We start from the raw sequence: 24,066 nt of genomic DNA, 5'->3' as shown, positions 1-24,066 counted from the left end.
TCTGTGCTGTTTACGGGGGGGGGGAGAGACTCCCCAAACCACCTACTTCCTGGGGGGGGGGGGAGCCACCTCCCAGCCATGCTGGTTGCCGCGTGTGAGTTTCGGTTCTGCTGCTCTCCCCCAGCCAAAATAAAGCAAGATAAGAAAACAGTTTAATGCATTAATACACGATATAAATTACACAGACTCAAGCAGCAACCACAGTTAAAAGGGGCTGGGGAGGAGGCACAGAGAGGACAGGAAAGCACCAAGAACCGCCCTCAGTCGGAGGGGTTTTTTTTTGGGGGGGGGAGTGTTCTGCTGCCCCACAGATACAATCTTTTCCAGGTGACGTGAAAAGGGCCCGATCCGCAGGAGCAGGCAGTGCCCAGCCGCGTTTTGGCCAAGGAGGTCCCAGTGCTCCGCTGCTGGCACGAACTGCACTGCCCCCCCCACAAAGGTCCCTACAGCTGCTTCCCCCAGTCCTGGGGGCGGGGGCTTGTTTGGCGAGTGGAAGAGGCCCCCTCTTTCTCCTCCTGCAGTCTGAGCCTATTCCTATGCAGAGGCACCCGGGAGGAGGCGGGTGCCTGCGGTCTCCCCCCGCCCCCGGCGGGCCCTCAAGGCAGGCTGCTGTCCAGGCTGGGCCCCCCCTCCTCCTCGGGCAGGCCCTGGCCGTGCACCTTCTGGTGGCGCTTGTAGTTGTCCCAGTGGCCGGTGGTGTAAGGGCAGGTGCGGCACTGGAAGGGCTTCTCCCCCGTGTGCCTCAGCATGTGGCGCTTGAGGTTCATGCTCTGGTTGCAGGAGTAGGAGCAGAGGCGGCAGCGGAAGGGCTTGTCCCCCGAGTGGATGCGGCCGTGGCGCTTGAGGTTGGCCAGGTTGCCGCAGGCGTAGGGGCACAGCGGGCACTTGTAGGGCTTCTCCCCCGTGTGCACGCGCTGGTGGCGCTTGAGGTTGTCGAGGTGGGCCGAGGCGTAGGGGCACAGGGCGCAGGCAAAGGGCTTCTCTCCGCTGTGCGTCTTCATGTGCCGCGCCAGGTGGTTGGGGTAGGTGGTGACGAAGGGGCACAGCTGGCACGAGAAGCCCTTGGGCGATGACTGCTCCGCCCCCAGCACCGCCAGGCTGCAGCGCCCGCACACCGGCTCGCCCAGGCCCTCGTCCGCCTCCAGGACCAGTCCGCACGCCCGGCACGTGAAGGGGAAGAGCAGCTCCGGGAGGACGGCTGCCGAGTCCTCGGGCCTCAGGAACGGGGAGCCCGGAGCCAAGAGCGGAGGCTCTGCGGAGGAGAAAGAGCAGTGAGGGGGGCAAAGGACCCCTGCAGCCCGGGACACGTGGCCCACGTTCTGCGCTCCTGCACGCAGTGTCCACCTAAGAGCTCCCCATTCCTCTTATCTACTCCAAAGCTGGTTCCCACACTGCTGGACTCTGCTGGCCCTGTAGAGGTTAGGCTGGAGATCCCTTCCAATGAGGAGGCCACCATCTTGGGAAGCAGAAAAAGGGATTTGCTGGTTTATTTATTTAGCTAAGGAGGGGCCTGAGGAGAGTGTTCCCCACTACCTTGCTGGGAATGGCTTAAAATCAGTCGCAAGGGACTTCCAGGGTCCTCTGGTCCAATCCCTTACGTAGGAATTGCTGCTGCTGCTCCGGAATCACTGATAGATGGCCAAGCAAGCACTGAAGAAGAGTCCTGCACCATAGGAGGGAGCCCACTCCCCTCTCCAACAGCTCTCACCTCCAGAAAGTTCTTCCTAATGTTAAGTCGGAATCTCCTCCCTCGTCATCTGAAGCCAAGGCTCCAGATCCTGTCCCCTGGAGTAGCAGAAAATAACCTGGCTCCATCTTCCAGGGGACGCATTTCCAGGCTTCTCATGGTCATCTGTCAGGAATGCTTCAGTTGAGATTCCTGCACTGGATGACCCTCAGCACCCCCTTACAACTCTACATTGCTAGGATGGATAAGAACATAAGAGAAGGCTGCTGGATCAGGCCAGGGCCCCCTCTAGTCAAGCCTCCTGCACTCGCAGTGGCCAAGAGCCTTCTCCCCTCCTGGGGTCAAACTCTGGCTCTCCTCTCCAGGCTACACAGACCCAACTCCCACAACCATTCCTCGTAAGGATGGGTTTCCAGACTCCTTGCTCATCCTGGTCTCCCTTCCAGCTTGTCAATATCCTTTTGTTCCAAAGCTAAACAGCTCTTACTGTCTGAAAGTTACTCCCAACATTCAGTCAGAATCTCCTTTCTTTGATTCAAAGAACTAGGAAGGATACCCATTAAACATTAGGAAGAGATTCCTGACAGCTGTCTACCAGCTCCATCTGGTACGCAGGATGAGACCCTCCCTGCCCGCAGACTGTCTTGCCAGAGTGGTGCATGCTCTAGTTATCTCCTGCTTGGACTACTGCAACGCGCTCTAGGTGGGACTCGGAAGCTAAAACTAATCCAGAATGCGGCAACCAGACTGGTGACTGGGAGCAGGTGCCAGGACCATATAACACCAGTGCTAAAGTATCTACATTGGCTCCTGGTACAAGCACAATTCAAAGTGTTGGTGCTGACCTTGAAAGCCCTAAACGGCCTCAGCCCAGTAGACCTGAAGGAGCGTCTCCACCCCCATCGTTCTGCCCGGCTACTGAGGTCCAGCGCCAAGGGCCTTCTGGTGGTTCCCTCATTGTGGAAGCCAAGTTACAGGGAACCAGGCAGAGTGCCATCTCGGTGGTGGTGCCCGCCCTGTGGAACGCCCTTCCATCAGATGTCAAGGAAATAAACAACTATCTCACTTTTAGAAGGCATCTAAAGGCAGCCCTGTTTAGGGAAGCTTTTAATGCTTGATGTCTTATCGTGTTTTTAATATTCTGTTGGGAGCAGCCCAGAGTGGCAGGGGAAACCCAGCCAAACGGGCGGGGTAAAAACAATAACATGTATTATTACTATTGACAGTAAGAGCTGTTCAGGAATGGAACCGGCTCATTAATAAGGGTGTGGACTCTCCTTCACTAGAGATTGCTAAGCAGCTGTTGGGCGGCTATCTGTCAGGAAGTCTTTCTGCTTTGCAAGGGGTTGGACCCCCACCCCCGGCCTCCCCCACATACCTGTCTCCTGCTCCGCAGCCGCTGGCCCCTCCATCTCCGCCTCCGACTCCCCCTGCGCCCCGGGGCTGTGGCGCCGCAGGGGGTTGCCCCGGCCGCATCGGCAGGTGCAGGAGCCGCAGCGCAGCGGGCGCTCCTGGCCGTGGACGCGCTGGTGCCTCTTGAGGTTGCCAAGGCTGCTGCAGGCGAAGGGGCAGGTGGGGCAACGGTAGGGCTTCTCTCCCGTGTGGGTGCGCAGGTGGCGCGTCAGGTTGACCAGCTGGGCTGAGGCGTAGGGGCAGTGCGGGCAGTGGTAGGGCTTCTCCCCGTTGTGGGTCTTCATGTGGCGCTTGAGGTGGCTGGAGTAGTGCGAGGCAAAGGGGCACAGCTGGCAGGAGAAGACCACCCGCCCCTTGGCGGAACCTTCCTCCTCCTCCTCCTCCTCCTCCAGCTCTTCCTCCTCTGGCGGGCAGCAGGCGGCAGAGGCGGGGGCAGGCAGGCCGCAGTGCTGGCAAGCCTGGCCGGGCCCCTCGCCATTGTCCTGGGCCTGGCACAGCGGCGGGAACTCCTCATCGCTCAGCACGTAGGACGAGAGTCCGGGCGTCCCCCCGAGGGAGTCTGCGGCACACAAGGAGGGGGCATCAGGGGGGCAGCGGGGGGCATCCTCACCTCGGCCCGTCCCTTTCCTGCTGGCACAACAGGGGGTTACCACCGTGGCGGGGGGGGGCGAGCGATCCCTAAGCCTTTTCTGGCAGCCCTGGGGGAGCCCTTCCTCGGCCCGCAGCCCCTCTGCCCCTGCGCCCCCCAGATTCCGCGCTGCGCTCCGGCCCCTCCCGGCCCGCTTCCCCCGCACCTTCCGAGTCCTTCTCGAAGGCGAGGCCGGCGGCGCCGCTCTCCTCCTCGTCGTCCTCGTCCTCCAGCTCCAGCTCGTGCTCCGAGAGGAAGGCGCCCGGCGGAGCCAGGCCCTCCTCGCCCGGAGGATCGACCGCCGCCGCGCCCGCCGCCTCCACTGCAAGAGAGCGAGACGGGGCGCCCCGGTCAGACACGGGCGCCGGGTCCCGGGAGCCCCGCCCCAACCCGGAAAAGGACCGACCCCCCCCCCCGCCGCCGCCCGGTCCGAGCGGAGGAGGAGGAAGAGGCTCCCGTGGCCCGCCCCCCCCGGCCCCGATCCCGGCTGCCCACCTTTGACGGGCTGCGGGTGGCGCTGCTTCCGGCGGGGCATCTTGCCCGGCCCAGGCCCCGGGGGCGGCGGGGCTGGCGGGGCGGCGTCGGGCGGCTCCAGCCCTGGGCGCCTCCCGCTCGCCGGGCCGCTCGGCGCCGCTGCTCCGGGGCCGCCCCGCCTCTTCCTCCGCCACGCCCCGCCTCTCGCCGCCGCCGCCGCCGCTCCGCCTCCTCCCGCCCATCCGCGGGGCGGGCGGCCAGAGAAGCGCGCGCTTCCGGTTCCGCTCCCGGCCGCGCGGCATGACGGGAGGCGGAGTCGCGGCCCTCGCGAGAGCGAGACTGGCGAGAGCGCAGACTCAGCGCGGAGACAAGAGGCGTCCTGGGGCGGCGGCTTCCGGGCTCCGCCTTGACCGCCGCTCCGGCTGCTCCTCCTCCCCGCCCGACGGGGAGGCGGAAGATGCTCCGCCCTGAAGCGAGAGAGAGAAGCACGTGGCGGAAGAGGAAGGGAGGAATGCGGGGTCAGCAGCGTGTCACTTTCCAGGGGCCCGAGGGGCTCGGCTGCCTGGCGCCTGGTCCTCCCCAACGGGGGAAGCAGCCACGGAAAGGCCCCCTCCGGCCCCCGTTCCTATGCCCGCCGAAGAGTGGGCATCCTCCCATTGAAGAGCCCTTCCTTCCCCGGGCGGGTCACATCTTTGAGCTTGTAACTCTGCGCGCAAGGCCCGTCTGGGTTACATTCCTGATCGGTCAGCCTGGTCTTTGGGGCTCCGAGTGCTGTCAGGGCATTTAAAGTTCAAAGCCACGCGGAGCAACCGCCGCTTCCCCGAAGAAGAAGCCGCCTCAGTTGGACGGCCAAGGAGAAACCGAAGGGGAGGAGCCGCGCTCCGGGTCGGGGAGCCCCGTCTATGCTCTTATCACTCTAGCCTCTTCTATCTCTAGGGATGCTCCTCCATCCGCTTGCGCAGAAATCCGGAAGCGAGGGAGGCGGGGCTGAAGCCACCATGGATCCGCCCCCGGTGACATCACCGCTTGGGTTTGGGAGTCCTGGGGGCCCAAAAGAAGGCGGGGCTCCTGCTGTCCCATTGATGGGGTGGGGGGAAGGGGTCTGCAGGGGGGGGGGGGCTTTGCATGTCCATCCCTGGCCACCCGCCCCCTTTTGGCCCCTTTGATGCTGAGAGCACAGAGGCCAAGAATAGACTCGCCCATCTCCTTCTCGCTTGAAGGACCTTCCGGGTCTTCTCTCCCAGGGCAGAAGGGAGGATTCCCCAGAGGGAGAAACGGGTCTCCATCCTGAAACAATGAGAGCTGCTCTTTCTAACCCAGGTCTGCTGTCGGGACGCTGCGGGAGAATCACGCGCAATGCTCTGGCCCTGCAGAACTGGCCATCTTACGCTGGTGTAACATCAGCAGAGAAAACACATAAAATGTGCACTTCAAGCCAAAACATATTTATTCAGAAGCAAGCCCATTCAGATCAGTGGGACCTGCTCCCTAGTAAGTGTGCATAAGATTGCAGTCTTTAGGTGGGATCCTGCACGCTCCCAGCACAGCGGTGGAATGGAAGCCAAAAGTAACCCCGGGAACTCAGCCCCTGCAAGCCGCCCGCAGTTTGAAACCCCTTTGGAGCCCCCTCCTCCCACAGGCCAGTGAGGAAGCATCGCCCTTTAGACCGGGGGACACAAAGGGAAGGAGCGGCAGAAGGTGGAGCTGAGTCCGCAGAGCAGCTGCCGACAGAGGGACCCCGCGAGGGGTGGAGAGGAACAGCGGCGAGCCAAAAAGGAAACTGCACACCCATTGGGCACCCCATAGTTTTGAGAAGCAGGGTCATAACAATTGTGGGCTCCCTTCCTCAAGCTTCCGGGGTACCTGTGGGACTCCCCGAATTTCCTTGATGGCGCTACATTTAGCCCCCAAACTCTTCTGCTTTATATCAAGTAGCCCACCATTAGAAACAGCTTGGGGGGAAACAAGCGTTGTCAGGAATGTCGGAGGATCTGCAGCCAAATCACAGATTGCATGACGGCTAGATAGTCACGTATCCTCTAAACTTTTATGGCGGTAAGGGAAACAATATAAAAATAATCTCTCCTTCTTCCTGTCACTACACGCCCTTTTCCCTCTCTGTGATGGGGAAGGATGTCTTTGCAATCTCCAGTTTCAACTGGACAATGGGAATTTGTAATGTATAAGGATTTCTGCCTGCCTGATTCTCATCACTTCATATGTTGAGTCCTGATCCCTCACTGCTGCCCAAGGGTGAAGGCGCTACGGAAGTCAAGTGGCTGCAGGTGGACAGCGGTAGGCAGGGAGCAGCAGCCGGGGAACAGCAGCAGCCGTACCCAAGGGGCCCTTTGGGGATGAATGGGGCCCCCAGAAGAATGGGGTCTCCACACACTCCCCTCTTGGAGGCTGCTTTGCTTCAGAGGTGATGCCCCATCACACACTGATTATTGCATCCCGGGTCTCGCCACTGATTCTTAAGGGAATTTCTTACATCAACCTTGGTGGAGAGAGAGGAACTGCATAGATCTCCCTTTGCAGGATCAAAAGTTAAAAACAAAACATGTGAACCCTTGAGAAGCCCCCTTGGCAATAGCTCCCCCTCACTCCATTTCCCATTGTGTGGGGGGGCAGGGGGTCCTAGGTATCCCCTTGCCTTGCATTATATACAGAAGCACAAAGGTTCCATGTCCAGTTTGGGTCCTCCTGCGACCAGTGCTGGAGCCACAGTGGAAGACGAACTGGGCGAGGCCCGGGGGCGGGGGGGGGGGGGCTGGCAAAGCAAGTCTTTCAGGGCGGAGGAAGAGGCAACTCGGTTGTCCATCCGGATGGGACTCAAAGGCTTGGAAATAAACCAGTATTCTGCTGCCACACATGCCCAGCTCCCCCCAAAACCGACTCCAGCTGAATCCATAAAATAGCTAGAGGCAGACGGGGGTGGGCGGGCAGGGAAGCCGGCTTTGGCTGACCATGAGGGGGAACTGCCCAGTGGTCAGAGCTGTAGGACAGAGCTTGCCTCGGGGGCTCTCCTTGGTTGCTGCCGCTTCAGGAGGGGCTGCAGCAGAGGGCCGCCTCCCAGGGCTGCTGGCGATGCATCTTGCATGGAGAATAGTGCTCCCCTAAAAGCCCTTTTCACTAAGGACCCCAAGTCCTGGGCGTGGACCCTGAGGCCTCTCCCCGCCTTTGGAAGAGCCCGAGGAGGCCTGCAGGCGGATGCGGCAATCCCCGCCACCCCCAGCGCTCTGTTTCCAGCAGGGGACAGACAAGCAGCTCAGAAGCAGGCCAGGGAAACCCCAGCGCTGCCATCCTCCCAGCTGCTCCTCGGGGGTGCACTGCTCCTTTCCCCGGGGGCTCCCGTGGGAAGGGCGCGCTGGCGGGGAGGCCTCACGAGGGTCCTCTCACTGGCCTTCCCCGTTTTAAAGGCGCGGCCGCCTCTCCGTTCCAAGCAGCACCCCGACCAGGAGCGGGGGGTTCCTTGGCCCGCGGTCCGCTGGAGTCCGGTCCCACGGTCCGCCCGCCCGCGGCCACCGTTGCCTGCCAGCCGGGAAGCCACGGACCTCGCCCTGCGCCGGCCCTGCTGACCAAGGCTCCGTCTCCCGGGCGCCCCGCTCGCTCCCTTCTGCGCTCGCGTCCTTGGGGCCAAGTGGCGTCTCCCGGTGCAGCCGTCACTGCGGGGCTTTCGGGGGGGGGGCACCTTCCCAAGATGCTGTGCGGCGGCGGCGGCGCTGGAGCTGCGGGGATCCTCAGCTGAGCGCCGAGCAGACCCAGGCCGGTAAGGCGGCGGCGACCCCGGAGCCCTGCCGGTTCCGAGGACCCGAGGCCCGGGGGAAGCCCGACCTGCCAGGGCGGGGTCCTCTCCTCCCCGGGAGACCTTGGCGCGGCCGCCGCAGCGGATGCGCGGGGCGCTGGGGCTCTGCTTGCGCTCGGAGGCGGAGTGGACGGGGAGGCGCGAGCTGCAGGCGATGGGCCGGGCCCTATGAGGGCGCTGGCGGGGATGGGGAAGAGCCGGGCCCCGGGGCGCCCCTCCGCCGCCCGGACAGCCCGCGGGCCTGAGTCTCGGGGGCGGCAGCAGCAGCAGCAGCAGCAGCATCCTCGCCCGGCAGTAGCAGCAGCAGCATGAAGCGTCCGCCGGCGGGGCCTCCCTCCCGGGGCGCCTCGGGCCTCTTCGGAGCGCAGCCCGCCGCGAGGCCGGAGCCGGAGGATGCGCTGAGCGCGGCGGAGGAGGCGTCGGCGGGGGGCCTGCGCGAGTGCCCGTTGTGCCTGCTGCCCCAGCCCGCGGCGGCCTTCCCGGAGCTCTCGTCGTGCGCGCACCTGTCTTGCCTCCCCTGCCTGCAGCAGTACCTGCGCCTCGAGATCCGCGAGAGCCGCGTGCCGCTGGCCTGTCCGCACTGCCCGGCCCCGCTCCAGCCCGCCGAGGTGCACCAGCTGCTGCGCCCGGAGCCCGCCTTGCGCGACAAGTACGAGGAGTACCTGCTCCGCCGCCTGCTCGCCGCCGACCCGGGAACGCGCTGGTGCCCAGCCCCGGACTGCAGGTGCGCGAGGCCGGCGGGGCGGGGGGGGGATAAAGGCCCGGTTGCTCCGGGAAAGGGCCGGCTTTGCGCGCCCAGGGGCCCTGGGAGACCCTCCCCTGCCTGACCCCCCCCCCCCAGAGGGAGGGAGGGAGATGGTGGGGCGCCCAGAACTGCCTCGCCAGAAGCGGCTGCTGAGGAGGTTGGAGCTGTGCGCTTGCCTCCCACCAGAGGGCGCTCAGGGCCGCTCGGCTGGCTCTTCCCAGGGAGACCCCCAGAAAGAGCAGGGTCCAATCCTGGCGTCCAGTCCTTGACCCCTGGATGCCGGGAAGGCGCCCCTGCACCTGCGCGCCGTCTGTCCAGCCTGCGGCGCACAGCCCGCCCGCGCCCCCCAAGTCCGCTCACTGTGTTTCCCCGCCTGGCGGTGCTGCGACCCCCCCCCTCCATGGTTTTAGGGAGATCAGAACTTTCCTTAGAACTGATTGTTCAGTTAGATAAGTATTTCTCTTGTTTTACGTGATATGGGGGGGGGAGCTGCCCCCCTTGGCTACGCCCATGCCCAAGCCTCCTTCAGCACCCTTGGGCCGGGGGTGGGGTGAGGGGGAGCTGTGCTGGGGGCTCCGACTCCGCCGAAAGGCAGCCCAGTCTGTTCCCAGGATGGAACTGCGAAGCTGAAAACAGAAAAGTTGTCCCGCTCCCTCCCGCTCAGTACCTCACACATTTCCCGTCAATTAAGATGAAACACGTGTAGGTCTGAATTGGATTGTGGAAGTATTAAAATCTAAAGGTCTCGGGAAGGAAGACCGTCCAGGCACATCAGAAGCTCGGCTGGCCAGGACCCCCCCCCCCCCAGGGTCGGCCAGGAGCCTCTGGTGCCTGGAGGCCAGAGACCAGAGTCTGGTTAGTCCCGGCTGCAGAATCGGGGCCCCCAGACTGCAGCAGGCAGCGGCTCCGGCCAGCCGTCTCACCGGGCCTTCCTTATGGGGGGGGAGAGTGGAGCTCACTGCTTCCCCCTCCTCTGCCATGTCAGGAAAGTTACAGATAGGTAGCCATGTTGGTCTGCCATAGTCAAAATAAAAAAATTCGGCGGCGGCGAGAGGCGGGGCGTGGCGGAGGAAGAGGCGGGGCGGCCCCGGAGCAGCGGCGCCGAGCGGCCCGGCGAGCGGGAGGCGCCCAGGGCTGGAGCCGCCCGACGCCGCCCCGCCAGCCCCGCCGCATGCACACGAAAGCTCATACCAAGAACTAACTTAGTTGGTCTTTAAGGTGCTACTGGAAGGAATTTTTTTATTATGTCAGGAAAGGACCACCATCTGGTTAGGTGAGAGCCCGGTCTCAGTAAAGGGGGGGGGGGCAAATGTCCCACTGTGCGGGGAGGACCAGGAAGGGCGAGGCCTGCTGCCTCCCAGTCCGAGCCCCGCTCTCCCTCCCGCTCCCAGCAGGGGCAGACTTGGGGGGGCGCGCCTGCCGGGCTCCCCTTTCTCTCAAAGCGCCTCTCCTTGCAGCTACGCGGTCATCGCCTACGGCTGCGCTGAGTGTCCGCGCCTGGTCTGCGCCCGCCCGGACTGCCGCACCGAGTTCTGCTTCCACTGCCGGCAGCCCTGGCACCCCGACGCCTCGTGCCAGCAGGCCTGGCGAGGATGGAGCCAGCAAGCGCCCCCGGGCGCCACGGAGCTCTCCCTGCAGCTGGTCCGGAAGGAGGAAGCCGGGGCCGCGCAGGGTGAGTGCAGCCCCCTTCTCGAGGGCGGAGCCCTAAGGGGGGCCCTCTCCCCGCCTAGACGCCCCTCTCTCTGGGCCTGGCCCCCCCAGACAAGGACGCCTCTCTCCCCGCAGACAGGGACGCCATCAAGGTCTGCCCGCGCTGCGGGGCGCTCGTCATGAAGGTGGACGACGGCAGCTGCAACCGCATGAACTGCACCATCTGCGGCTGCCTCTTCTGCTGGCTCTGCCTGCGCGAGATCACCGACGTCCACTTCCTCAGGTGCGACTGGGGGGGGCGGGGGGCAGCAGGACCGGGCTTGGCCCCTCCGAGCCCGCGGAAGCCGCCTAAGGCCCTCCTCGCCCCGCTTGCCCGGAGGAAGCCCCGTCGAGGCGGACGCGAAAGGGAGGGAGGGAGCTCGGCTGGGTTGGCACGCGCCTCCCTGGGCGTTTCTAGGGAAGCGGTTCGGTCCTGCTGACCTGGAGAAAGTGTCTGCGGGCAAAGCCCGGCTCCCTGGGCCTGAAAGCGGACATGAGCGCCGCACCCCAGAGTCGAATTTGACTGGGCTTAACCGTCCAGGGGTCCTTTACCTTCTTATCCTTTTTTAGACAGTGAAATATTCCATCCCTCTCTCCTGCTAAAATGACAGGACGGGATGCAACCTAAACCCAAAGAAAATAATCAGCTCGGAGGGCAACAGTTTCCCAACCGAGCCGGGATGCTTTGGATGCGACGCCTGCGTCCCAGCGGGTTGGACTGGATGACCCCGGGGAGCCCGTTAGAATTCAACAGCTCCGTGATTCTATGAAACGCAGCCAAGGTGGCCCACGAAGCAAAGTCCCGCCGGGGCAAAAGATGTTCTGGAGGATTCTCAGGAGGGAGGGAGGGAAGGAGGGAGGCGAAAATAAGGCAGGTGGGTGGGCGCCTGTCAATCACATGGCAGTCATTAGGATGTCACGTGATGGGCAGGTGAGTTGGGCTGCCCCACCTGTCAAAGATCCGTTCCCCTCCAATCTTCAAAGGGATCTGGGAGAGGTTTCCAAAATTCGTAGACTCACAGAAGTGTCGAGTTGGTTGGACGGAGCCCCCGAAAGCGAAATGGGGAGCTGGTGGTGGGGCCCCCCAGAAGAGGCGCTCTGGTGCTCCTGCGGGTGCTCTTCGACACCCCCTTGCCGACTCCCCCCTTGTCTCCTCCTCCCCAGTCCTTCCGGCTGCACCTTTTGGGGGAAGCAGCGCTGGTCGCGCACGCGGAAGGTCCTGTGGCAGCTGGCGATGGTCCTGGGCGCCCCGATGGTGATCTCGCTGGTGGCGGGGATCGCCGTGCCCGTCATCACGCTGGGCATCCCCATCTACATGGGCAAGAAGGTAAGGGGGCCGCGGCTCCCCGGAGGTTGGGCGAGGGTCCCCGTCCTGCTGCGCCGGCCTGAAGGGCCCCGAGCGAGGAGACCCACTGCCCCTCCGCCGCCTCCTCCTCTCTCCGCCAGGTGCTGAGCCACGGGCGCAAGAGCAAGCTCTCCGGCTGCCAGCAGTGCCTGTCGGTGGCCAGCAGCATCCTGCTCTCGCTCTTCGTGTCGCCCGTCATCACCGCCGTCACTGTGGGTAAGGGCCACCAGGGGGCGCCTCTCCGGCCGCGGCAGAGGGCCTTGCCGCTTAGTGGGTAGAGCAGCTGCCTCGCCGCCAGAAGGTCCCGGAGGGGTCAGTCTCCAGGGAGGGCTGAGAATCCCCCACCCCGAGCCCCGGAGAGCAGCGGCTGCTGCCAGTCCGTTTACAGGGCATGGAGCTACCGAATGCAGCTGCTCCTCTTCTTGTTAGACCCACCAGGACTAGAGTCTTGCTTCATTTTCATGGAGGAGCTGTGGCTCCGCGCCGGAGCGTCTGCCTTGCCTGCAGACGGTCCCGGGTCCCGGAAGGGCTGCGAGAGACGCCTTGCCTGGAGCTCGCTCGCCGGAGGCGGCCTTCTCTGCTCCTCACGCCGGCCTCTCTGCCCGCAGGCGTCGGGGTGCCCCTGCTGCTCACCTACGTCTACGGGGTCGTGGTGCTCTCGCTGTGCCGGAACCGCTGGGGCTGCGGAGGCGCCCGCAGGAAGGCCGGCGAGCGCAGCGCCGTCGAGCTGGAGAACCTCGCCAAACGTACGTGAGTCCCGGAGCCCCTCTGCCTCCGCCAAGGCTCCGTCCTAACCGGGTGGGCGGAGGGGGGCTGCGGTATAGAAGGGCCTTTGGGGGCAGAGACCCTCTGCCGGTCATCCTTGGCCAACCGGCCCAGGAGCATTCCCATTTGGTTGTGCATTGATCTGCTGCTTTTGCTGTAGTGCCATTATTAAAGCCAGCCGGAGAGCTTTTCATTTAAGGCGCCCTATAAATGAGCCGACCGTCAGCTGCCTGCGAGCAAAGCCTCTTTCTTCCTCTGGCAGTGAACGAGCTGCTGGCCGCGCTGCCCACGCCGAGGGGGGCTGAGGGAGGGGGCTCTTACGCCGCCGCCGCCGCCATGGCTGCCCCCTTCCTGCCCAGCCGGAGCAGCGGGCAGCTGGAGGAGTCCTGCCCGAAGGGCCCGGAGAGCTCGTGGAGCGAAGAAGGAGCCCAGGCCCCTTCCCGCAGGTCAGTCCGGGGGGCGGGGGCGGGGGGGCAGTGCGGTCTAGTGGCCGGAGCGCCGGGCCCCAGCTCCCTCGCGGGGTTGCTCTGGATATAAAACGCGGCGGGGAGAGCGCCTGGGGGGGGGGAACGTGGGGCAGAAGTGAAATTATTATAAAATGATGCCCCCGGCTTTTTTGACGCCACTCCCGCCAGTGACCCAGGTCTCTGCCCCGCGCAGGGACGGGCGGAACAGGGTGGAGGTGGCGGTGGAGGTGGAGACGGAGCCTCCGGCCGCCCACGAGCACAGCCTCTGCAGCCTCTCCACGGATTCGCTCACCGGCACCAGCGACGGCTGCAGTTTGGCCGGAGTGACGACGGAGTGACGCCGCTTCCCCGGAGAGCGAGGCTCGCGCCCAGGTCGCCGCCTGCCGCCTGCTGCTGCAAAGGCGGACTCGCCCGCCGCCCCCGCCGGACTGGCCAGCGCAGATGCCCCCCATCCACCCCCCTGCCTGCCTGCCTGCGCACCTTCTGCACTTGTGCCCCCCCCCTCACCCGCCAACGACTTCAGGCTCTGGACTTTGGTGCTTTGAGGCAATAAATTTGCAGCTCACAGAGAAGCCGGCCTCCTCTTTCCTCCCCAAGGGGCGAGGGAGCAGCGCCTCCGCTTTCCAGGGACCCGGAAGAAGCCTGCGCCCCCCCCTCCCCTCGAGGACCCTGCAGAGCACAGCTGGTCAGTCAGGGTGGAGAGGACTGAGCCGCGGGGGGACAGGAGCTGTCACTTGAGTCTTTGGAGGAGGAGGATGGCGATCACGATAATAAATACCAATACCCCGCTCATCTGGCTGGATTTCTCCAGCCACGTCTTGAGCCAGAAAGACGATTTGGAGCTGACTGTGCAGGAGGAGGAATCATAGGACTGTAGAGTTGGAAACGACCCCAAGAGGCCGAGATCGTTCAGTGGAGACTGGGCCGTGTGTTGGGGGCAAAGAGCAGAACCCCTGCCAGAGAGAAAGAAGAGTAGGCGCTGCGTTTAGGGCCTAGATGGCTTAGCCTTAGACGGCTTTGAAAGAGGATTAGATCAATTAATGGAGGAGGGACAGGCTCTCCGTGGCTCCCAGCCAGGATGGCTCTGCCCTGCCTCAGGGTTGGGGGCAGCAATGCCTTGGAACCCCTTTTTGGAAACCACAGGAGGGCAGACGGCTCTGGCGCTTGTTTTTCTCTCTTGCTGGTTTCCCAAGAGGCCCCTGCCTTGATCCAGAAGGGCTTGTCTTATGTTTACACGGCCAGCTGTGTTCTTGGTGACCAGACCAGGGTCTGGGGTCTCTCTCTCGTGTCAGGTGAGCCAAGGGGCCATGAGGGCTTGAACTGTGGAACTGGCATAGGAACCTGCCCAATGGCAAGCCAGACCATTGGTCCCTCCTGCCTGGTAGCGTCTACACCAACTGGTAGCAGCTCTCGATTTGTAGACATTCTATGATATTTCTGGAGACGCCAGCAGGGATTGAACCTGGGACCTCCAGCTAGAGCCCAGGCAGCCAGGGAGCAGTGGGGCAGCCCTGTTTCCTGAGGAGTGCTCAGCTGGTTCATCACCCAGACGCAGGGTGAATGGGGGCTGCAGAGGCCCAGGCCACGGCCTGCACGACCTTCATGCCAGGCCAGAGATTTGTGCAGCTTGGGGGAACAGATCCACACCCCCCTCCTCCATCCTGTTGGGCTGGGCCAGGCAGGCACCTCAAAAGCTCAGGATGTACCTGCCAAAGGACCCCACTGCAAAGGAGAGGGCCCTGGTGATCAGCTGGAGGACAGGGGGAGAGGATCCAGCCTTCTTGCTACCTCACTCACAGCCCTGGGATCAGCTGGTGGTTTGCACAGCCCCCAGCCGTCTCTCTGTCCCTGGTGAGAGCAGAGCGCCCCCCTTGGTTGCCTGGCCACCAGGCAAGCAGGAGCAGCGTCTGGGAGCCCCTTTTGTGAGCAGACCAACTGGGAAAGCTCTTTTTGGGAGGTTTTTTCAGCAGAGGTTGGGTGGCCATCAGCTGTGACTCCTGAATTGCAGGGGGTTGGACTATACCACCCTGGGGGTCCGTTCTACCTCTACAATTCAATGATTATAAGCTCTTTCGCAGTGAGAGAAGGAGAGAAGTGTCTGAAATGAACCAAGCCCTGTTAATCAGTTTTGTAAAGCTGGATGGGATCCCCAAGGCTCATCTAGTCCAGCCCCCTGCAATGCAGGAATCTCCACTCAAGCATCCCTGACAGGTGTCCATCCAATCTCTGCTTAGAAACCTCCCAGGAAGGAAAGTCCACCACCTCCCGAGGGAGACCATTCCACTGTTGAACATTTCTTACTGTCAGAAAGATTTTCTGTATGCTGTGTCTGAATCTCCTCTCCTGAAACTTGAAGCCATGGGTTCGAGTCCTGCCCCCAGAGCAGGAGAAAACAAGCTTGATGCATCTTCCATATGACAGCCCTTGTCTCTCAGTCTCCTCTTTTCAAGGCAAAACATCTCCAGCTCCCTCAGCTGTTCCTCATAAGGCTTGGTTTCCAGAACCTTGATCAGAACTGCCCTGAGACCCTCAGGCGGTATATAAATTCAATAACTCATCATCATCACCGTGGTCACTCTCCTCTGCACATGATCCAGCTTAACATCCTCCTTAAATTGTGGTGCCCAGAACTGAACACAGGTGTGGTCTGACCAAGGCGAAATAGAGTGGGACCACGACTTCCCTTGATCTGGACACTAGACTCTGTGGATGCAGCCTCGTATAGCATTAGCCTTTTTTGCTGCTGCATCACACTGTTGCCTGCGGTCCACCAAGACTCCAAAAACCTTTTCCCATGTAAGCCAGGTGTCCCCCATCCTATATTTATGTATCTGGTTCTTCCTGCCTGAGTGCAGAACCCAAAATTTGTCCCTATTGAAATTCATTTTGTTAATTTGGGCCCAGTTATCCAATTTGCTAAGGTCGTTTTGAATTCTGATTCTGTCTTCTGCAGCATTAGCCACCCCTCCCAGTTCGGTGACATCTGCAAATTTGATGAGCGTCCCCTCAAGAGAGCAAGCAAGGAGCAGGGAGGGAACACGGACTCCTTCCGTCACACGGAAGGCTCAGTTCCTTCCACCCCACAAAAGGACACTACAGCCACGCTTCAGTTTTTGGGATTTTAGTTTGAAAAATCTCAGTTGAAAGATAGTGAGGCTTGGCGGCCAACATGGGAAGGGGGGCGGGCGCCAATCCCACAAATAAAAAAAACCCGAGAGGCCTTAAATAGGGGGCAGCTGAGAAACCTCGACAATGAAAAACTGCTTCCCTCCAACAGAAACATCACAGGCACGGAAATGGCAACAACCACTTGGAGAGACGCTGCGGGGGGGTGGGGGGAGTGGGGGGGCCGCCTTCAGGGCCCTGGACCTCCCCTGCCATTCCCTCTTCGGAATGGTTGCCAAGAACAGCAAGTGGGACCCCCGGGAACCCCCTCCTCCAAATGACACAGACAAACTGGGCCTCCCTAAGGCTAAAAAAGGCCTAACTGGCACCAAGAGTTCAGCGTCGCTTAGAAAACAAGAGTCCAGGGCGAGCTCAGGCGATTCCCAGCCCAAGGCGGGCGGTGCTAGTCCTGCCTGGCCTTCTTGCTGCAGCTCTCTTCCGTGGGGGCCGGGGGGGCTGCCTCTGCCGCCTCTGCTGCTGCTGCCGCCCCCGTGCTGCCACTGCCGCTCTCCTCCTCCTCCTCCTCCAGTTTCCGTTTGCCGCCCTCGGCCGGGGGCCCCGGGGTGGGGCGAGGCTTGAAGGAGATGATGATGCAGGTCATGTTGTCGCAGCCGGTCCCGTCACCAGACGTGTCCGGAGCCAGGCAGCGGTCCAGGAGCTGGCAGAGAGAGGGAGAGAGAGGGGAGGCCCAGCGTCACCTCAATGTGCCAGCTGTGTCTCGCAGGAGCAGCAGCTGCGTCAAGGATGCTCAAGGCAGCCAGCTGGCATTGGGTGTGCGGCTGGCAGAAGATGAGCAGGCAGCCTGGCGCTGGGCACAAGGGCACCTCTCCTCAAATGGGTGGAGGAGGAGCGAGACAGAGAGAGGGAAAGGCACACACAACAGCCCTGAAGGTAGGCAGGCAGGCAGGCACCCCCAGCAGGGCCCAGAGGTCCCAAAACCTGGTTCAGGCCCATGCAGAGGTACACTTGCCCTGGGCCTCAGAGGGGACGCCAGCCAGGGATGTGCCAGGCACACATACGCTGCCATGCCAAGAACACCGCATGCCTCTCAGCCGACTGCAGACTTAATGGGCAAAACGACCATGTCTGTCTGCATGCATTGCAGGTTAGGCAACGGCCTCAGGGTGGGGCGTCTCATGGAAAAGAGCCCCGCTCGGGGCCTCAGACAAGCTTGGGTGCAGGCCTGGTCTCCTTTCCCTGCGCCCCCCCCCTCACACAGCCAGCTGGGTGGGATTTCCTGCCTGCTGGCACTACTGGAGCCCAGCCCCTGCCAAGGGCCCTGCGTTTGGGTTGAATTCTGGTCCTCCTGCTGTGGTCCTTTGGTTGTGATACAAATTCAATACATCATAATTTTTGCACCCCTGCCTCTTAAAAGTGCCTGAGCCCAACAGCTGAAATGGCTTGTGAGGCCTGCCACTCACCTCTTCTACTATGGACGAAAGGGATCGAAGTTCTCCATTCTCCTGCTTCTGGGTGATCTTGGACTGGACAAAGTCCACCACCTCCTGGCTGCTCATGACATTCCTGGGCAGAGGCGGACGCAAAGAGAAGGGAGGTCAGCCGGCGCAGGAGGAAGGCCAGGCTTCTCTCGGACCAGCGCAGCCCCCTCCGGGATCCTGCGTGAGCCCCCCAGGGAGCTGAGAGAGGAGCCCCAGCGGCAGCAACAAGGGCAGCAGCGCTCCCCCCCCCGCCTTCCCTCGGCCACCTACCAGATGCCGTCGCAGGCAATGACCATGAAGTCGTGGTCCTCGTTGATTGTCAGCACCTTGATATCCGGCAGCGCAGAGATCATCTGCTCCTCCGGGGGAAGGTTCTTGTTGCGCTTGTAGAAGTGGTCGCCTGCAGAGGAGAGAAATAGGTGAGGGGAGCCTTTGGGCTGGACTTTCTCCTTCCGCAAGAACTCTCCAGGGCAGGCTCCCTCCCAAGGGGGTGAACTCGCTTTTCTTGGAGGTTTTTAAGGAGAGGATGGGTTGCCACCTGCCATGGATGCTTTCGCTGAGATTCCTGCATTGCAGGGGGTTGGGCTGGATGGCCTTTGGGGCTCCCTTCCAACTCTGTGATTCTATTATTCTAAGCAGTGGGGGGAGGGAACAGGCCATCTTCCTCCCATTCAAACCTTGACCTCGCCTTCCCCTCAGAGCAAAGGGCTCCGCGATGGAGCGATGGGCCTTCCAGGTCAGGGGAAGGAGGGTCGCTGGGCTCTCCCTAGCAGGGAAGGGGCAGAGACGAAGTGACTGCCTGGCAGCCTGCTGAACCGCTCACCAATGGCTCTGGAGAGGTTGAGGCCCCCATTCACCCGGCCGTCCATGGTCACTTTCCCACCAGCGTTCTTTATCCTGGCCAGCTCCACCTCATCCTCCGGCTTGTGGTCATAGGACATGTCCACGGCTTTGCCGCCCTCCGACACCACGCAGCGAGAGTCTCCGGCGTTGGCCACAATCAGCTGCTTGCCCCGGATAAGCGCCACCACTGCCGTTGTGCCGCTGTCGGAGCCGGGCTGCAGACCAAGAGGGCAGGGCTCAGCAAGCGCAAGGCCGGCCTGGCCTGAGGCCCCCAGGGCTCCTCTGGGCTAGTGAGGTCCGCAGAGACCCCCTCCTCCCGCCCAGGCCCTGACTGACCTTCTCCTTGCCTTCCATGCCTGGGAGCATCATGTCTTCGTCCTCATCCTCCTCAGCTTCCTCGGTGTCGTCTTCGTCCTCGTTTTCTGCCTCCTCGCTGCTGTAACCATCCTCATCCTCACTGCATTCCTGGTTGAAACAGAACCCACTCTTGGAATCTCTTATATATAATCTAATAAGGTAAAGGACCCCTGGACAATGAAGTCCAGTCCAAAGGCAATGATGGGTGTGGCGCCCATCTTGCTTCAGGCTGAGGGAGCCGGTGTTTGTCCACAGACAGCTTTCCGGGTCATGTGGCCAGCAGGACTAAACTGCTTCTGGCGCAATGGGACCCCGTGATGGAAACCAGAGCGCACAGAAAGGCCGTTTACCTTCTGGGTGCAGCAGTACCTATTTATCTTCTGGCACTGGCGTGCTTTCGAACTGCTGGGTTGGCAGGAGCAGGGACCGAGCAACGGGAGCTCACCCCATTGCACGGGTTCAAACTGCCAACATTCCAATTGGCAAGCCCAAGAGGCTCAGTGGTTTAGATCATAGTGCCATATGGTCTGATAACCAAATGGCAACTACAGCCTGGGTTATGTTCACCACAGTAGAATGTCTTGGCACTTAAAAAATAATAATAATGAGGTTTTGAAAATTACAGTCGTACGTAATCTGTTCCAGAAGTCCGTTCGACATTTGAAAACCAAATCACGGCTTCTGATTGGCTTCAGGAATCTCCCGCAGCCAATTAGAAGCCGTGGAAGCCTCGTCGGATTCCAAAAGAACGTTCGCAAACCGGAACAATCACTTCCGGGTTTGCGGCGTTTGAGAGCCAAAACTCTGAGTTCCAGGACATTCAAGATCCAAGATATGACTGTGTCTCAAGAGTCTCCTGTTCCCTTCCAACTCTGCAATTCTTTGGTTTCATTTCTATACTGCTTTATACTTGAAAGAACCAATCGTAAAGCGGTTTACAACACATTAAAACATCAAATAAAAGAATCCAGAGTAAGACCAGCCTGGCATCCAGAGAGCTCTGTGTGGTCACAATTGGCACTGTGCCAGTCGCAAAACGCGGCTGCCTGATTTCCAAGGCTGAAGCTGAGTGCAGCAAAGGGGCCTGCGGGACAATGACACCTGGTTTCCCCACCAGCCCAGACAGGGGAAGACCGTGGGGCTCAAGTGGCCAACCCACCCACCCACCCACGTTAGGTACCTCACTGTCATCTTCTTCCTCTTCCTCCTCCTCTTCTTCTTCCTCCTCCTCTTCCTCCTCCTCACTGTCCTCAAAGAACTTGGACTTCGCCCCCCGCTGGGCCTTGCTTGCGGAGGAGCAGGACGGTTCTGCTTCGCCTGTGCTGGAGGCTGCCCCTCCCTCAGCAGCCTTTTTCTGGGAAGGAGCGGCAGCATCCCCCCCGCCAGCCGCGTCTGGGCCAGGGCAGGCGCTGGAGGACTTGGGGCATGCCTGGCCGTTGGCTGCCTCCTCCTCCTCCTCCTCCTGGCGGTGCCTCAGGAGCTCCTCTGGGTCCACCTCCCCATTCAGGCTCCGCCCTTTCTGCGCCTCTTCCTGGGCCGGGTCTTTGCTGGGGGGCCCCAACTTGCCCTTGACGCAGTTTTGGCCATAGCGCGTGAGCAGCTCCTCAATGGTCATGGTGGCCTCTTCGTGCAGCAAGGCAGCCTCCTCGTTATCCACTGAACCGGGACAGAGAGAAAGGAAATTGGGGGTGGGGGTGGGTGGTCAGGGTCACTGTTCCCTGGCCCAGTACTGCAATTCAGGAGGAAAATGGCTTCCAGGCCCAGGGCAGGATCAAGCCAAGCATCTCTGCTACTGCAAGGACTTCCTCTCCATATGTTGCCTCTAAAATTCCCGCTCCAGGTTCTCATTTTGAGAAGAACATGCAGGGAGAGAAGACTTTTGTTGTGCAAGCAGAAATCCACTCTGCTGGATCCTGCCCATGCAACCTACACTAGAAACAAGGAAAGAAGGAGCTGTTCTCCCAGCCAATCCATCACAGAGTCCCTTGGAACCCCATAACACCCCCGCCCCACCTTCACCTGGTTTCTCGGAACATACAGAGCTTTTCATACCCCTCAAGCCCCCTCTCCACAATAAACCAGCGCTGCTTTGCCCATGAATCTGGGCAGCTGCAGCCTCCCAAGGAAGCCAAATCAGGCTAGTAGCCCCAGCCAAGTCTCCACCTTTTTGTAGTGCAATCCTAATCTCACTGTGTACAAGACAATGTTTGCCTCTCTGCCTCTCCCAGTGGGACAAAGCTAAGAGAATCCTTTGCCCCCCCACCCCGCCCCCTCTGGTTCTGATTCAGTTCTGTCTCCAGAGACACTCCTGTCTGGGGAATGAACTGCCTCTGTTGCTCACCATCATCTTCATCAGCCACCTTTTCCTCCTTCTCATCCCCATCATCTCGGGGTCGACCTGCCATCAGCGACAGTTCCTTGATCACCTCCTCAGTTGTCAGCTTAGCATCGATTGCCAGAAAGGCATCCTCAAGAGCCTACAGCAGCACAGAAAGGGCATCAGTCCCAGCGGTGCTCTCAAACCCAACACTGCACCAGAACCAAGCAAAACAGGAGGGCCTTCTGTCCTGTGCCTGAGTCTCTTGGTAATATGGAGTCTTGCGGACAGACTTGGTTCAGCTAAGAACAATGACCAGTTCACGTTCCAGCCTTTACTCTAATTGGGGGTGGGAAGGCTGAACTAAAGGCTGAACTTGGGAGCTTCCTAAAGCCATCAAGCTAGCCAGTTAGGAGACAAGAGACAATTGGGCAAAGCAATTCTGCCATTCTCTAGAGGCCTGTTACACATAACCAAGCAACCCCTGAAGGTCTCAGAAATGAAGCACCCTAAGAATTCTTCTTCTAACAGTTACTTGACCATATAACATCACATTCAGGAAAATAAAGATGTGAAAATCAAGGGCCTTCTGAGGAATGATTGATGGAGTTGGGGATGTTTAGCCTGCAGAAGAGGAAATGCAAAGGTAACTTGATAGCCACTCTAAATACCAGAAGGGCTGTCCCGTGAGAGATGGAGAGCTTGTTTCCTGCTGCTGCTCCAGAGAGCAGGATCCAAGCCAAGGGATTCAAATGACAAGGAAGGAGATTCTGTTCAAACCTTAGGAAGACTTTTCTGCTGTTGGGAGCCGCCAAGGGTGGCTGGGAAAACCCAGCCAGATGGGCAGGGTATAAATAATAATAATAATAAGTGTAAGAAATGTTTGATTGCGGAACAGAATCTGCCAGAAGGAGGCAGACTTTCCTTCCTTGGAGATTTTCAAAGGAAGGTTGGATGGCCACATCTTTCCTTGTGATTCCTGCATTGGTGGGGGTTGGACTGGATGGGGGTCCCTTCCAATTCTACAATTCCAAGAAGGATCACAGCCCCCAAATCCAAGTAGCAGCAACTGGCCATGCCACCCTGTTGAAATTTGCCAGTGCGAGGCCCCATTTAGCTTCAGAGCCGCAAGAAAGGGCTGTGCTAACGTCCCTTTGCAACATTTCCCCGGGGCTCAGCTTTGGGCGCTAAGCTCCCCACCCTGCACAGGTCGTGGCTGGAACCTGGCAAGAAGACCTGTGCCCCCACGTGCTGCGAAGGGCTTCCTGAGCTCCGAAGCCGGGGAGGGGGAAGCGGCTCCTTGGAGAAAGGCCCTTACCTTTTGCAGCTTGCCCTCTTTGTATGCTTTCTGGTCCTTGATGATTTCTGGGAGGTACTTGGCGCAGTACAGAGCGACCTCTTCCCCTGGAGTGAAGGAGAGGGGGGGGCCGTCAGAGGATCGGACCAGACGGCCCTGGGGATCAAGGCAGAGGGCCCCGAGGGGCGCCAAGAGACTCCCGGTGGGGTGGGCCCCGGTCCCTGCCGCCCCCTGGGGGCTCCCGTCCGGCCCCCCGAGCCCAGGAGCCCCGCTCACCTCCATGGCCGTCGTAGACGGAGAACATGGCGGTCTCGCCGTCCAGGTCCGGGATGCAGTTGTGGGCGTCCTGAAAGAGAAGCGGCCGTGAGCGGGAGGCGCTGCCCGGGGGGGTCTCTGGCCCGCTCCCTCCCCGCCCCCCTCCCTCCCGCCCCCTCGCGCACCTCCATGGAGACCCGCCAGCCCTGCATGGCGCTGAAGCCGAAGCGCAGCGGGCGAGGCCCGTCCCCGGCGCCGTCCCCGGAGCTCTTGGCGGTGCTGGGCTGCGACAGGTAGGCCCCCATGGCTTCGGGCAGGCGCGGGCCCCGCCGGGCCGGCAGAAGGGAGGGAGGCCGGGAGAAGGAAGGAACCGAGCGAGGGAAGGAAGGAGACCGGCAGGCGGAACCGGAAACGGGCACCAGAGAGCCGCCGCCGCCGCGCGGAACAACGAGCGCCGGAAGCTGAGGCGACAGAGCCGCCGCCGGAAGTGAGGGAGCGGAAAGCGCTCGGCGAGGTCCGCGGCCGCGAAGGATGACGGGAAGCGCAGGCACCATCGAGTCCGCAGGAGCGGCTGGTTGCCAGGCAACGGCGGCGAGGCCGCCCGCGGAAGGGACCCGGGGCCCCCGGCGAGCCTCCTCGGGGACAGCCTCTCGCGGGCGCTTCCCGGCCGGGTCTCCCCTTCGGCGCCCCGCTCTCCATCCCCGCCCCTTCCCGGCCCGGATTCCCGAAGACGTTGCCTTTTGCGGGGCCCCCTCGGCGCCTCTTTGCAGGACGAGGAACCTCAGATCAGCGAGGAAGGAAGAGAGGAAGGGAACTAAGCCAGAGCCGAGGGAAGTGGGGAAAGGGGTCGGAAAGGATACAGGAGCCCCAGAGTAGCGCTTCCCAAACGGGGGTCTGCAGGTGTTTTTCGGACGAGAGATCTGGAGACCCATGGTGGACGTGCCCAAGGATTAAGGCTTTCTGGGAGATGATATATAATGAAATGAAAAAGGTATTTAAATATACCTTCCTGAAGAAACCAGAGGCCTTTCTCCTGGGCATGGTCGGCCAATTGGTGCCAAAGAAGGACAGAACTTTTTTATGTATGCAACAACAGCAGCAAGAATACTCATCGCGAAATATTGGAAGACACAAGATTTACCCACCCGGGAAGAATGGCAGATGAAGTTGATGGACTACATGGAATTGGCGGAAATGACTGGCAGAATCCGAGACCAGGGAGAAGAGTCGGTGGAAGAAGATTGGAAAAAAATTAAAGACTATTTATAGAAATATTGCAAAATTAATGAATGTTAGAATGATGTTGGATTGAAGTTAAGTGGTTTCTAGCTGTAATGGTATAAAAGAATATGAAAAAAATTGGATTTTTAACAGG

At 61.0% G+C, this 24,066-nt stretch overlaps 3 protein-coding genes across 4 annotated transcripts; 1 reads left to right on the top strand and 2 right to left on the bottom strand.

Moving 5' to 3' along the window:
• Nucleotides 1-130: 130 nt before the first annotated feature.
• ZNF513 (zinc finger protein 513) lies at nucleotides 131-4,504 on the bottom strand (the record flags this gene model as incomplete). Of its 2 annotated transcripts, none has more annotated exons than XM_082218471.1 (4): nucleotides 131-1,252; nucleotides 3,066-3,727; nucleotides 3,895-4,050; nucleotides 4,224-4,504. In XM_082218471.1, the coding sequence occupies 4 exons, from the start codon at nucleotides 4,502-4,504 to the stop codon at nucleotides 597-599; spliced, it is 1,755 nt and encodes a 584-aa protein (XP_082074597.1). In that variant the 3' UTR covers nucleotides 131-596. The 2 variants fall into 2 exon arrangements, with proteins under 2 accessions (XP_082074597.1, XP_082074598.1); XM_082218472.1 differs by having other exon boundaries at nucleotides 3,066-3,659; nucleotides 4,224-4,369.
• Nucleotides 4,505-8,315: 3,811 nt separating this feature from the next.
• On the top strand, nucleotides 8,316-13,688 carry LOC309529992 (E3 ubiquitin-protein ligase RNF19B-like; the record flags this gene model as incomplete). Its single annotated transcript, XM_082218437.1, has 8 exons — nucleotides 8,316-8,731; nucleotides 10,210-10,424; nucleotides 10,538-10,685; nucleotides 11,606-11,768; nucleotides 11,888-12,002; nucleotides 12,395-12,532; nucleotides 12,814-12,997; nucleotides 13,212-13,688. The coding sequence occupies 8 exons, from the start codon at nucleotides 8,316-8,318 to the stop codon at nucleotides 13,354-13,356; spliced, it is 1,524 nt and encodes a 507-aa protein (XP_082074563.1). The 3' UTR covers nucleotides 13,357-13,688.
• A 2,435-nt stretch (nucleotides 13,689-16,123) lies between these two features.
• PPM1G (protein phosphatase, Mg2+/Mn2+ dependent 1G) lies at nucleotides 16,124-23,140 on the bottom strand. The gene is made up of 10 exons (XM_082217632.1): nucleotides 22,877-23,140; nucleotides 22,713-22,782; nucleotides 22,458-22,543; nucleotides 21,164-21,299; nucleotides 20,003-20,478; nucleotides 18,802-18,930; nucleotides 18,446-18,680; nucleotides 17,893-18,022; nucleotides 17,605-17,707; nucleotides 16,124-16,841 (listed from the first exon to the last, which is right to left on the bottom strand). Exons 1-10 carry the CDS (start codon nucleotides 22,994-22,996, stop codon nucleotides 16,587-16,589), a joined length of 1,740 nt encoding a protein of 579 aa, XP_082073758.1. The 5' UTR covers nucleotides 22,997-23,140; the 3' UTR covers nucleotides 16,124-16,586.
• Between the last annotated feature and the right edge of the window lie 926 nt (nucleotides 23,141-24,066).

Source organism: Podarcis vaucheri (assembly GCF_965113315.1).
Source record: "Podarcis vaucheri genome assembly, chromosome: 3".
Taxonomy (NCBI): Eukaryota; Metazoa; Chordata; class Lepidosauria; order Squamata; family Lacertidae; genus Podarcis; species Podarcis vaucheri.
This window is presented reverse-complemented; position numbering and strand designations above follow the sequence as displayed.

What these genes read in the sequence shown, in the direction of transcription:
- PPM1G (XM_082217632.1), bottom strand. Translation starts at nt 22,996, where the DNA reads ATGGGGGCCTACCTGTCGCAGCCCAGCACCGCCAAGAGCTCCGGGGAC. An exon ending in CAACCTCTCCAGAGCCATTG is followed by an intron (nt 18,023 to 18,445) that starts GTGAGCGGTTCA and finishes TCTCCTCTGCAG; the next exon opens with GCGACCACTTCTACAAGCGC. An exon ending in TTTCGTCCATAGTAGAAGAG is followed by an intron (nt 16,842 to 17,604) that starts GTGAGTGGCAGG and finishes TCTCTCTGCCAG; the next exon opens with CTCCTGGACCGCTGCCTGGC.